At 43.7% G+C, this 14,462-nt stretch overlaps 1 protein-coding gene across 1 annotated transcript in view; it reads left to right on the forward strand.

Moving 5' to 3' along the window:
• Plekha2 (pleckstrin homology domain containing, family A (phosphoinositide binding specific) member 2) overlaps nucleotides 1-14,462 on the forward strand; it is a 73,237-nt gene that overhangs the window by 27,616 nt on the left and 31,159 nt on the right. The window contains exons 2-3 of the mRNA XM_013024310.1: nucleotides 6,502-6,519; nucleotides 14,251-14,307. Of these exons, the coding sequence (XP_012879764.1) occupies nucleotides 6,502-6,519; nucleotides 14,251-14,307 (75 nt within the window). The remainder of the gene's footprint in view (nucleotides 1-6,501; nucleotides 6,520-14,250; nucleotides 14,308-14,462) is intronic.

The raw sequence follows: 14,462 nt of genomic DNA on the forward strand, positions 1-14,462 counted from the left end.
TCCCTCAGCTCTTCAGCTCAAGGCTAGTGCTCTACCACTTGAGCCACAGCACCACTTCCTGCTTTTTTCTTTTTGCTTATGTGGTGCTGAGGAATCGAACCCAGAGCCTCAGGCATGCAAGGCAAGCGCTCTACCACTGAACCACCTTCCCAGCCCTCTGGTGTCAGCCTTTATGCCAGTTCCTGCCCTACCTAGAGGGTCTCCTCCCCATCCCTACCAGCTGAGCTCTCAGGATGCTCTTTGTGTGATAACCTTGGATTTGAATTTCCAGGGTGAGTTTGTGGCCCATTGCTGGGGAACCTTTGCATGTTCCCAGTAAACAGTAGATTTCAGCTGGCTTGGCACACATACCTAAAACAAAAAAGCCTTACTGCATGTAAGCTGGTGATAGTTCAGAACATTTGGTTTCTTCGTTTGTTGGGTTAGTTCTTTGTTGTATTCATGGCCAAGCAGCCTCTCTCTAGACTTGAGGAGTGCTTTGGCAGATTGTAAGATGATATGCATGAACATTTATCACTAAGTTAAGCTAAGCACCAGCATTTTCTTCCTTTTTTCTTCTTCTGATACTGGGGCTTGAACTCAATGCTGGCCCTTTACTCAAAGTTAGTGTTCTGGCACTTGAGCCACACCTCACTTCTGATGTTTTGCCAGTTAATTGGAGATAAGAGCCTCACAAACTTTTCTGTGATCTTCAGATCTCAGCCTCCTGAGTAGCTAGGATTATAGGAGAGAGCCACCAATGCCTAGTTCCATGGGGTTTTCATTTCACTCTGACAGCAAGTGTGATTGGTGGGTGTTACTGTCCTCATTGTCAAAGGTGAGGGAGGTGAGGCAGAGGGGTTACATAAGAAGAAAGTGGCAGAGCCAGGACTTTCAGCCTGGCAGTCTGGCTCTGGTACCCTTGTCCTCATTGCTGCTAATGAGCCAGTCATCTTAGGGTGGCTGGCTTGGGAGGATGGAAAGTCTGTAAAGGTAGTCTCTGATTGAGAAAGAGAAGCCAACAGACTCTCAGGACTGGGAGGATCTACAGGGTAGAGAGTGCATCTGGCTGAGCCTTTGATCTCTAATGTTCAGTCATGTCCAACATTTGATGAAGGACTGAATAAACTAAAGAGGGATGGAAGAATTGATGTTCAGAAGGCAGGTTGGTCCTTAGGAACTGCAGAAAGTTTAATATTACATTCCTGGGATTAGAGACTGGACTGAAATGGAACAGAAACACTACAGTATGATGATCTGTCCCAGTGGAGAGAAAGACATCAGAGACTGTTTACCATTTACCAGGAAAAGGAGACTCTTTAATTTGCTTTGTGTGTGTATGTGTGTGCCAGTCCTGGGGCTTGAACTCAGATCCTGGGCACCTTCTCTGAGCTTTTGTTCTCAAGGTTAGTGTTCTAACACTTGAGCCACAGCTCCATTTGGCTTTTTGGTAGTTAATTGGAGATGCGAGTCTCACAGACTTTCCTGCCTTGGCTGGCCTTGAATGGAGATCCTTAGATCTCATCTTCCAGAGTAGCTAGGATTATAGGAGCAAGCCACCATTGCCTAGCTAGGAAAGACTCTTGATGTGGTGTCATAGTTATTTAACTGGCATTGATAAACGGGATTTTCTGAACCTAAGTCTCTGATCTTTCTTGTTTAAGCCTCCTTGGTAGCTGGTATTCTCCCAGCCTTGTCCTTTTCGGTTGTTTCAACTATTTGTAGTGTGTACTGCATGCTTACCATAGACCAGGTATTGTGTGAGACACTTTGCATAGACTATCTCATTCAGTCCCCTCACTAATTCTGGGGCTTGGGGCTGATGTTCCTCTTTGTTCTACATCTCACAGATGGTTAGTTCAGTCTCTGCCCACATCTGTGACTTCTTCCTCTTTCTGCTGTTTTTCCTCAGCTCTGTGGAGGGTCTTGTGGATGAAGTGGGATGGGAATTCAATGAGGTCTTTGCTACCAGGGAGCTTCAGGACTAATAATCTTAGTCCATTCTTATAATAAGATAGTCTATCATTTGTTGTCAATGCCAGTGTGCAGATGCCAACATTTCGGTTGTAGGAGAAGGGGTTGTGATTTTCCTTGGTTGGTGTGCATGAGGGTAAGATGGAGGCCTGGAGTGGACTCTCCCATGAAAAGGTCTCAGAGATCAAGGTTACAATCTAGACTCCTCTACTCCATTGATTGGTGTCTTAGGCAAGTCATTTTTGAGCTAAGAAGAATCACCTCACATTATTTGCTAATCTTGTCCAGTATGTTATAATGGAGTCTGGCTGCTAAGTCACCCCAGGAAACAAGACAGAATCTCTGGCTCCATGGAGTCTCCATTGCAGATTGAGAGCTAGATGATTAAGTACAAATTGGGGAGGGGGAGTTACGGGGTTCCCCTTCATGGAGAGGTGCCCTCACAGACCAGTGAATGAGATTAGAGTGGTTTGAAAAAAAATTTATGGATAGTACAAAAAGGTATGTACAAAGGGGTTACAGTTATGTATAAATCAGGTAAAGAAGGTAAAGACTACATTTCTTTTTGAACAGTATCACCCCTTCTCTCACTCTCTCCCATCTTTCCACTCCATCCCCACCCACAAGTTGTATAGTTCATTTTCAACATAGTGTCTAGTGCGTACCAGTACTACATTGATTAGAGTAATTTTTTTTGTTGGTTGTGGGGCTTGAACTCAGGGCCTGGGCACTGTGCCTGAGTTTCTTTGTGCTCAAGGCTAGTGTTTTACCACTTGATCCATAGCTCCACTTCTGGCATGGGGACTTTTCTGCCTGGGCTGGCTTTGAACTGTGACCCTTAGGTCTCAGCCTCCTGAGTAGTTAGGATTATAGACGTGAGCGTGGAGTGATAGATAATCACCCATTGTTCACATTTGCAGTCATTGTACAGATTTTTGAAATGTTTTAATGCACAAGGTTTCATGTGATGATTGTACCTACTCTGTCCTGAGTAGAGTTGATGAGGAGCATGGGGTGGGGGAGGGCTTGTGGCTAGGGTCCCAGAAGACCCTGTGGTAAAGAGTGGAGACCTGCCTGCGCTGAGACGAGGATTTGTGGGCCAGCTTTTCATTGAGGAAGTGCTAAGGAAGGCCTAGGAGGCCAGTTGGGGAGGTGACAGAGGAAGGGAGAAAGCCAGCCAAGGGTGTGAGCATAAAGGGAAGTGGCAAGGATAGGTTTCAGCCTTAGCTTGAGGGAGCTCTGGGGTGAGCTAGGCTAAGAATTGTCCTAAGAGAGCTGGACTTCATGTGCCTTTGCTGGATGGTCACTGACTAGGGCTCTACTAAAGTAGAAAAGATGGCTTCCAGGAACCAAAGATCAGTCCCCTGAAGCACAGCGTGGGAGTGGGAGAGGCCACAGTATCTGCCAGTGGGGCATGGGGGAGGAATAAGCAGGGAGCAGAACTCAGCATGGGCTATAATTAACCTTGAATGTGTGGCAGTATTTTGAATCATTGTGGTAAAAGTAAGGATCCAGGATTTTCCATTCCCAGGCATTAGTGACACTAATCTAAGGACAAAATCCATTAGCTAAAAATGAACCCTCTAAACAGAAGGCGTCAGTAGTATTGATGTATTTGGCTGATGTATTTAAAAGTTGATGTGCTGACAACATCAGACAAACAGTTCTTATTGCAGAAAGAATGTTCACCATGAGCTGGGCACTGGTGACTCATGTATATAATCCTAGCTACTCAGGAGACTTAAGATCTGAGGATCATGGTTCAAAGCCAGTCCAGGCAGGAAAGTCTGTGAGAGGCTTATCTCCAGTTAATTACTAAAAAGCCAGAAGTGGAGGTGAGTGCTAACCTTGAACAAAAAGCTCAGGGACAGTGGCCAGACCCTGAATTCAAGCCCCAGGACCAGTACCAAAAAATAAATAAATTACTTAGGTGCATTTATTTTTCCATTATGATACATCATATTGGAACATCATAATATCTGAAAGAAGATTGCATCTCTCTTGGTGAATCTGGGACCCCAATCAAAACCCTTTTGCTCTGTTAAAAAGGAAAAAAAAAACTGGAAATAGGTTTTTCCATCAACAGGGACAAAGAGCTTTAGCAGTGCTAACTATGAGATGGATATTTGTCTGCATTTTTGTGGAAAGAAACAGTGTGGGGGAAGATTCTATTAATATGTAATTTATAATGGACAATGATGTTGTCTTCAAGGCTGGCTGAAAATGGGTGTTTTGAAAATAATTATGCTTCTTTGTATGAGAAGTCTTCTTAAAGTTTGGCTGAAATCCACCAATATTTAAAAGGTTTTTGCATTATCCACTTCAATCTGTCTAAATGCCAAGAGTCAGGAAATTGCTTGCTTTTAAAAATGAGCAGTGCAAAATTCAATGTAGGAAAGTGGAGACAGTGACAGGCTCCTCCCTTCTCCTCCCTCATCCTCCAGCCACATAGGCTCCATGGCAGGGCAGCCAGCAAAGCTAGGTCTTTTTGTTTTCGTCCTGCTTTGTTTTTTGCTGTTCTTCAAATATGTGACCATCATTGCAGCACTCGGCTCAGCAATGGCTCGGGCTAAGTTTGTTGGGTTTTCTGTTTAGTTTACTTCTTGTATTTTTTCTTTTAAAATTCTTATTTTGTCATTTATTCATCGTGTTCAAAGTTTTTGACTTTACGAACGCAGTGTAACTGACATATTAGCCATCTGTGTTGGTACAATAGAGTAAGGGTAAGGAGAAATGCTGGTGAGCTGTAGTCTGTGTTTTACTGGAATCAGCATACAGCATTCTTTGAGGGAAAAAAAAATGGCTCCAAATGACAAAGTGCACATTGTGCTAATGGTGATATTAGTACTAAGCTGAAGATTTGGGAATTTAAATTGGGCAGGCTTTTTGAAAGTTAGTATAAGGCATTACAAATTGAGTTTTATTTCTTTCTTGTGATAATAATGTTCTAGAACAGTATTTTGTCTCAATTTTAAATATAAAGGTCTAGAGATGCAGCTCAGTGCTAGAACTTGTGCTTAATGTGTTTGAGGTCTTGTGACTTTGTTATCCCCTCAAAAACAAAGCAAAACAAAACTGAAAAGCCAAAAGCTTGGTTTGGAGAAGTCATGTTGATAGCCCTACTTGGTACTGAAACGGAAGAAACTAAGCCGGGTACTGGTGGCTCACGCCTGTAATCCTAAACACTTTGAAGGCCAGGATCTGAGGATCAAGGGTTGACTCCAGCTTGGGCAAGAAAGTCCATGAGATGAACTGTGGCTCAAGTGGTAGAGCACCAGCCTTGAGTGAAAAAACTAAGGGATATTAGGTAGGGCCCTGAGTTCAAGCCCTAGTACCAACACAAACGAAAAAACAAAATGCAAGCAACTAAAAACATTGAAATAGAATTTAGCAGAAATGTTACTATTGTACTGTTGTAAGACCATGATAAGCGTTTTAAGTTTTCTTAGAATTGGCTTTGGTTGCATTGTTACATGTTTTGTAGACATACCATTAGTTTAACATGTCTACTATATACATCTCTATGCATACATCTTTTTTATTTATTATTGGTCATGGGGCTTGAACTCAGGACCTGGGTGCTATTCCAGAGCCTTTTCTAGGCTAGTACTCTACCACTTTGAGCCACCATGTCACTTCTGGTTTTGTGGTAGTTACTTATAGATAAGAGTCTCATGGACTTTCCTGCCTGGGCTGGCTTCAAACTGTAATTCTCAGGTCTTAGCCTTCTGATTAGCTAGGATTACAGGTGTGAGCCACTTGCTCCTGGTATATCTACTTACACACAACAAAACCCGCTATATTTAAAAACCCACCTCATTTAAAAAAATTCCTTTGCCAAGCATCAGTGGCTCATGATGCCTGTAATCCTAGCTACTCAGGAGGCTGAGACCTGAGAATTGCGGTTTGAAGCCATTCCAGGCAGGAAAGCCCATGAGACTTTTTTTCTAAAAATCTTTAAGTAGTTGTACAAAGGAATTGTCATTTAACAAAGCAGCTTATAAATAGAATACATCTTGATCAGTATCACCCCCATGAGACTCTCATTTCCAACAAACTACGAAAGAAAGCCAGAAGTGGAGCTGTGGCTCAACTGGTAGAGCACCAACCTTGAGCAAAAAAGCTAAGGGACAGTTCCCAGGCCTTGATTTCAAGCTGTAGAACTGGCACATGCACACACGCGCGCGTGCATGCGCATGCGCACACACACATACACACACACACACACACACAATTGTGTCTCTAAGGTAAAGAAGAAGGCTATTATGTTTTTAGGGAAGGGCTGCCAGTGAGATTTTCCTTTGGGGCCCATTTTTATCGGCTAATAAGTAAAAAAACATTGTGGGTTTTTTTTCCTCCCCCCCCCTGCCAGTGAGGTGGTTTGAATTGAGGACCTTGTGCTTGTACTGCTTTGAACACACACCCAGCATTTTGAGCCTCCTCTCCTCACGTTCCTCACGTGTAATAGAAGCAGCAGCGGTGTTGGTGGTTTCTGTCTGCCCCAGTGCTGGGGAATCACACAGAAACATGTGAAAGTGCTTTGATCAGCTCTCAAGTGTGGTGGAGGTGGGGTTCATGGAGGAAGTGTGTTCTGGCAGTGACATCAGGGGTCCAGAGAGCAGATGGTGACAACTAGAATGTTGTCCCAGAGCTTCCTGGGGGTCTGGGTTGGTGAGGTGCCTAGATTCAGAGGAGGGACGAGGTTACAGGCCTGTGAAGGAAAAACAGGGTAGGTTTGGGAACAGACTGAAGGGGAGTAGTCGGATCTCCATGTGTCAAACTGCTTCCTGCAGACCTGGCCATCATTGAACAGTAATGAGTGGTGTTGTCTAGTGTCCTGTATTTTATAGTCATTTAACAAGCCAAACGTTTTAATGGGATGCATTTTCAATTTACACATTTTACAAGCCATAAGTTTAGATCTGTTTTTGGTAACCATGGCGTTTAAAATGTGGCTGGTGTCATTAATTTCAAAATAATAGAGTAATACTTAATACTGCACATTTTGCACTTACAAACATGTAGCTAACATTTGTAAGCAAGGAATTACGGATAAATGGTGATCTGAAGATGACAAGTCATCCTCTTTGGAAGGAGAAATGATGGAGATTAAAATGAGAGTATTCTTTATATTTTCATAAATGTAAGACCAGGGAATGTAAAAGCAAAGGCTGTGAGGCGGCAACAGCACAAATGTAGAAAGTACATGATGTAGCTGAGTGGTAGAGTTCACACCTTAGAAGCTACTTAGAAGGTTGAAATCTGAGCATCCCAGTTCTAAGTCAGTGGGCAAAAAAGTCTGTGAAATTCCTATCTCCAGTTAACCACCAAAAATCTAGAAGTAGAGAGATGTGGTTCAAATTGTGGAGCCCAGCGTTGAGTCTGAGACAAGCCAAGCAAGAGTAGGAAGCTGTGAGTTCAAGTCTCAATACCCGTCCATATATAAAATTGAGTGCCTGGCATATGTCAATGAGAAACAGGCCTCCAGGGAATCGAATGGGAGCATGAACACAACACAACAGCTAAGGATCTAAAATTGGCTTCTCATGAAAGATTAAAATATGCCTGTTGAACAGGAGAATGGAGAAAGCGATGGGCATTTGAAGTGCCCTCAGTTCATTCCAGGAAGTCGGCCCACAGAGAAAAGACAGATGTCTTTGGCACCACAACAGCAGGTAAAGCCACTGCCCAGGGCACCTGGTGCCAGAAACAACTTGGTTACCTTCCTTTGGTTTTTCTCTGAGGCCACAGGGAAGACTGTGGAATATCAGACTTAGAGCAGTGCCCACCTCCCCTTCTACCGCATGACACATTGCTCCCTGGGAAACTTCTCTCCTTTGGATCTGGTGGGTTGAGCTGTGCCTGGAGGGAAGTCATTTGCTCATGCCCTATTTCCAGCTAGCAAGCTGCTTTTGTTTGCCCTAGTAGGTTCCTTACAGCTAGCCGGTCATCCTAGAGGTGTACAATAAGGTAAAGGAGTGCCAGCCCTTCTCCCTGCTTCCTCCTTCATACTAGTTCTGTCCCTGGTCTTTGGGAATGTGGCATTGAAGAGCCAGTTGGACTAGTTCCTGTGCTGCCCAGCTTGGGCAACTTTCTAGGGCCTTATTTGGTGGAACTCTGCTGGTCTGGCTTTTGTATTTACCTTTCAATGATAATCAACTCTTAGATACTGTCTCATGGGAGGTGGCATAACAGAAAGGAAAGTGCTGTGGAGCTTTGGGAATCCAGAAGGGTTGGGTTTGAATATTGGCTTGACTGCTTGCCTTTTGTGTGATCGTGGGACAGTGACCTTACCTGCTGGATCCCTAGCTTCTTCTGGGGCATGGGATTGTTGGTATCAAGCCACACATGTGGAAGAATCTAGCAGCCAGGGAGGTACATAGTAGTCTCTAGTTATATCCCTATTTCCTTCTATCTTTCTCAGGTGGTGCTCTGACAAAGCTAGGCATTTAAAACTTTACCTTCTCTGGGCTTCTTCTGGAAGTTACTTCCCTCAGTTGAGCCTTCTAGTCAGGTGGTAGACCAAGAAATGTTCATGGAATTTGTTAGGGCTGATGTTCTGTGAACTCACTCATGCATCTGTAGTTGGGACCTCTGGCCACTTTTGTGCTTTTTGTGTGTGTGTGTGTGTGTGTGTGTGTGTGTGTGTCCTGGTCCTGGGGCTTGAACTCAGGGCCTGGGTGCTGTCCCAAACTTTTCTTGCTCAAGACAAGCACTACCACTTCAGCCACAGCTCACTTCTGGCTTTTGAGGGGGTAGTTTTTATTGGAGAGTAGTCTCATAGACTTTCCTGCCTAGGCTGGTTTTAGCCACATTCCTCAGATCTTTACCTCCTGAATAGCTAGGATGACAGGAAGGAGCCCAGCCTTTGCCTTTTTTTATTCTCACTATAAGGGATTCAAGGTCACATGGGTAATTTGTTTCTACTTTAACAAGAAATATGCAGTTTGTAGGAAAGGCTTACTGTGCAGGAGGCACAACAAAGTATCTGCATGGACGCCCCAGCCCCTTCATTGGTGATGAAAGAGAGTAAACCACATACTTGCCACTCTTTTGAGGTCCTTAGAGCAGAAGAACTCTTAAGCAAAAAATCAGGGCATAGCCGGGCACTGGTGGCTCACGCCTGTAATCCTAGCTACTCAGGAGGCTGAGATCTGAGGATCACAGTTCAAAGCCAGCCCGGGCAGGAAAGACCTGAGAGACTCTTATCTCCAATAAACCACAAGAAAACTGGAAGTGGCGCAGTAGCTCAAGTGGTAGAGTGCTCGCCTTGAGCTGAAGAGCTGAGGGACAGCACTCAGGCCCAGAGTTCAAGCCCCACAACCAAAAAAAAAAAAAAAAAAAGGCATTCACAGTGCCCTTTCAAAGAACTCAGCTAACAAGAACCTGCCCTGTGCCCTACATTGTTCTAGAATGGCTAGAAGTCTGAGAAATGCACAGGCCATGCTGTCTTACATACCTCCTGGTGCTTGTGCAGTGGCTGCGGGCTGTGCACACAGCATGGAGACCTGGTCCCTTCCCCCGTGTCATCTCCACCCCATTCTTCCCTTCTTTCTCCCTCAGCACTGCTGGTACTGTAGCCAGCGAGGTACTCTGGGCCGCAGTCTGGATAGGGCTTTTTATCTCACCATGTGCTGTCTCCCTACCCAGTCAGCACCCCAGCACATGTCAGCAGCAGGCTGCCCCAGCCTGGCAGCACTATGCATTCTCTGAAAACCCTTTAAGCGCACACAGATGACTAAGCCCTACTGCAGATCAGTTACAGCTCTGGGGATGAAACCTGGGTATTTGTTGGTTATAAATCTCTCCATGCTGAGTGCTGGTGCCTATGCCTCACAGTTTCCTGTTTAGGTTGGCTTCGAATCACATTCATCAGATCTCAGCCTCCTGAGTAGCTAGGATGACAGGCATGAACCAGTGGTGCTCAACCTCTGCTCTTTTTTATTCTCACTAGAAGACAGTCAAGTTCACATGAGTAAAATCTTCTACTTGAACAAGAAATACTAGCTACCAGCTAATAATAGCTACTCAGAAGGCTGAGGCCTGGAGGATTGAGGATCAGAATCAACCCACGTTGAAAAATTCTTGAGTCTCCATCTCCAATTAATTAGCAAATAGCTGGGCTGGAGATGTGGTTTTAAGTGATAGGGTGTTAGCCATGTACTAGAAAGCTGAATGAGAGTTTGAGGCCCTGAGTTCAAGTTCTAGTATTAGCACACACAAAAAAAGCCTGGGTTATAGCTCAGTGGTAAAATACATGGCTAACATGTGTGAGGACCTGGGTTCAATCCCCTGCACTAACATAAAATAATAAACATGAATAAATGAATGACTAGGCTTCCCCCCAGTTTTTGTCTCTATTCTGAATCGGCTCAAATGTCCCCATCTTGATGTCTGGGCTCTGCCTTCAGTGTATTTACAATCTAATAAATTCATAATGCAGGGCTAAATTTTGTTGTTTCAATCAGCAGATCTTATATGTAGGCCTGAATTGGATAAAGAATTAGTTCTTACACTTAGACCTGAATAGAGATCACTAAGGAGCTATGTTTTTTTCTTTTCTTTTTCCTTCTGGTGATTCCTGGGTTTGAATTCAGTGCCTTGCACATGCTAGTCAGGCACTAAAATGATCCAACCATGCCCTCAGTCCTTTTTGTTTTATTTATTTATTTACTTACTTACTTATTATTGTTATTAGTAGTATTGGGGTTTGAACTCAGAGTCTTGCTGCTTACTAGGCTGGCACTCTACAATTGAGCCATGCTTCTAGTCCTCTTTTTACTGGTTATTTTCGAGATGGAATATAGTGAATATTTGGGGCCCACACTAGCCTCAAACTGTAATCATTCTGATCTCAGTCTCCTGAGTAGCTGGAATTACAGGTATGAGCTACTGGCATCCAGTTGCTTTAGTTGTTTTGAGTAGGGTCTGGACCACAATCCTCCTATTGAAGCTTTCCATGTAGCTAGGATAACAAGCACACACCATTGTGCCTGGGTTTTTGTTGATTGTGATGGGAATCTTGTGAACTTTCTGTCATGCTGGTCTCAAACCAGGATCCTTTCAGTCTCTGTCCCAAGTAGTTATGATTACAGGCATGAGCCACCATGCTAGGAACTAGGGAGTATGTCAAAAACATATTATCTTTCTTCTGATCATATTCTACTTGATTTTGATGCAGTGTTTTGTGGGAGAACCCTGAGTTGTCCTTTGCCTGAAGAAGCAGAGCTGTGGCCCTGAGTAACATCCTCTCCAGCTGCAACACCCTGTGTCTTTTGGGGTGCTAGGCCCCAGCATTCCTACCATGATGGCTGGCTACCCAGCCCTCAGCTCAAGCGTGTTGGCACATCCTTCCTTAATCAGGAAGTATCTTCCTAGGGCTGCCCATGTGCCACCTTGGCAGTGAACTTTCATCATTAATCTTTTAGGTCTAGTAATTGGAGTGGACACTGAGTGTCAGTTTGGATCAAGCCTCAAGAATCCTGGATGGGGAGGAAGGAGGAGGGAAAATAGCATTTCAGACATTAACCATTTTCCACTGGCTTCTCTTGAGCAGAGCCTAGGATTAACATAGATGGTGTGTGGATGAGAGGATGGGGACCCATTATCTCCCCTGGGATAGCTGGGCTTGGAAAGCTGGCTAGGGACAGGGGAGAAAGTTGGGAGGGAGTGAGAATGACATCATTGACATCTGATCAGCTGCTATCTGTCATTATCCAGTGGGTTGGGTTAGAGTCCTGTCACCCCCAGTCCCAGTTTATTACTCATAATTGAAGAGAGGGATCTGGAGGTCTTGGGCTGTGGTTTGAGGATAGTTGTGCAGGAGAAGCCCTCTGAGCCTTGGCACTTGACTCTTGTAATTAGCCTAGTGGAGGAGACAGAAGCCACTGTGTACTGGGTTCTCCCTGTATGGTGTTATGTAGTACTTTTATCCACCTACTGTACATAGCTTATTACCTCTACAGGAGAAGAAACATATCCTGCTCATAGAACACTAATGTTACTGCTAGAATTCCAGAAGTTCAAGCTTTTTAAATTACACCATACTTCTTTTAGGGTTTTGGTGTGAAAATCAGGAAACCTAAGCTTCACTTCAGGTGTGGCCACCAAGAGTCTGACCTCCCCATTCACAAGATACTTTCTTAGACTGTGATGTAGGGTGCGGGCAGAGCCCTATGGCTCTGTGGATCCCTAGACTCTGGGACACAATGAGGCCTTGCAGATGGGGGTCTGCTCTTGGCATAGGACTCTTCGAAGAAGTGTTTTTACTGGAATGCTCTTATCAATCACTCTTTACATTTGGGGATTTGTGGCTCCATTTGGGACTCTGATTTGGGGATGACAAAGCCCATCTCTCTTAATCCTGTCTAAGTTTCCTTTAAAAGAAAAAACAAAGAATCACTATAAAGTTGGAAATAAGTATAAATCATCTAATTCTACAGTTGTCTTATGATGAATTAAAAAATAGAGCAGGGACGCTCTAATACTTGAAATCATAACTGCTCCAAAATATGAAACTTCCTTTTTTTTAAATTGTGAAAATACTGTACAGAGGGGTTACAATTACATGGGCAAGGTAATGAGTACATTTTTTTTTTTAAATTTAGTTTTGGGTCCAGTTGTGGGGCCTGAACTCTGGGCCTGGGCGCTGTCCCTCAGCTCTTCAGCTCAAGGCTAGCGCTCTACCACTTGAGCCACAGCGCCACTTCTGTTCTTTTTGCTTATGTGGTGCTGAGGAATTGAACCCAGGGCCTCATGCATGCAAGGCAAGCACTCTACCACTGAGCCACCTTCCCAGCCCCATGAGTACATTTCTTATCAAGTATTGTAGCCTCCTCCTTTGTTTCCCCTTTCCATCCCTTCCCACCCTCCCCCTGCTCTCCCCTCACCCAATCTGCCTCCCCCTCACCCCCCACCAAAGTTGTAAAGTTCGTTTTCTACATAACGACTTGTACATCTCATTTTTACAATGGGTTCACCTGTATCCCTATTTAAATGATTTGTTTTTTCCCTTCCCCTCCACAAATTATAACAACATCAAATACAGTGAAAGCAGGGGTTATACCGTGGGGGCGGGACATACAAAGCAACAAAGAAATCATCTTATAAATGTTAGAAACAATTGCAGGAAAGAAAAAGCATTTGAATCCTTATCTTGGGGTTCATTTCGCCTAACATCAACTTATCTGACCTTATCTGCTTGTTTCAGACATATACTAGTTATTGCAAATAAGGGAAACCATGGGACCTATGTTTCTTTGGGCCTGGCTTACTTCACTTAATATAATTTTTTCCAAGTCTTTGCATTTCCTAACAAATGGGGCAATGTCATTTTTTCTGATGGAGGCATAGAATTCCATTGTGTATATAAACCACATTTTCTTGGTCCATTCATCTACTGAGGGGCATCTGGGTTGGTTGAAACATTCTTTTTATTCTGGCTGTACTGAGTTTGAACTTAGGTTCTCATGCTTGTTTGGCTGGCACTGTTAACACTGAGTCATGCCTCCAGCCTTGATTTTTGCTAGTTGTGTTTAGATCTTTCTTCCTGCATAGCTAGGATAACAGGTACATGACACCATCTGGGCTCTTCATTGAGATAGGTTCTTGAAAACTTTTCTAACTAGGCTGGCTTTGCACGTCAATCCTCCCAATCTTGGCCTCCCAAATAGCTTGGATTACAGGTGTGAGCCACCAACACCTGGTTTAATACAAAACCTTTTCAATCGTGACGTGATGTGACAAGTGGGAAATTTCACACCTGTGCTCATGTGACAGGATTGCAGTCAAAATGCCGTACACTAAAAATATCTCGCATAAAATTTCTTCCGTGCTATATGTGTAATACAAATATGACACATGTTTGCATGGTCTCATCTCTAGGAATTCTCATTAAAATGCAACATTTTAAAATCTGAAATCCAAAACACAGCTGGTCACAAGGTTTTCAGATTAGAAATACTCAATTGTATTATAGGAAAATTGAGGTCAAGTAGTTAAGGGACTTCACAGACAACTGGTGGAACACATACTTGTAACCTCTGCCCTAGAGTGGTATGAAAGGCCAGGGGTAATGTTGATAATGTTACAGGTTTCCATCAAGAAATCTGAAGTGTCATTGGAGTTGTTATGGCATGATAGCTAAGAATTGGTACCACTGTTTTGCAGCTGAGGAACAGGAGTTACAGGAAGAATGGTTTTAAGGGACTGCATATAGACTGCAGTTGGCCTTCTGACTTAGTGTTGTTTTTCCTGCCTCATGCAGTGCACTTATAACAAACAATATCTGTCTTTCAGAACCTGGCTGTTGGAGCAGGAGCTGTTGGATCTTTGCAGCTGACCTACATCTCGAAGGTAATGCTGGTTTGGAGTTCTGGAAAATTCACATTCTCTAAGTAGATTTAGCATCTAAAGAAGAGGAAATGGCACATTCTTGAGTGGCTAGAATTTGGGGATATTTATGGCATTAAAATGCTCCTCTGTGCTTTTTGTTTGTTTGTTTGTTTTTT

This window comes from Dipodomys ordii, unplaced genomic scaffold (genome assembly GCF_000151885.1).
Source record: "Dipodomys ordii isolate 6190 unplaced genomic scaffold, Dord_2.0 Scaffold4, whole genome shotgun sequence".
NCBI lineage: Eukaryota > Metazoa > Chordata > Mammalia > Rodentia > Heteromyidae > Dipodomys > Dipodomys ordii.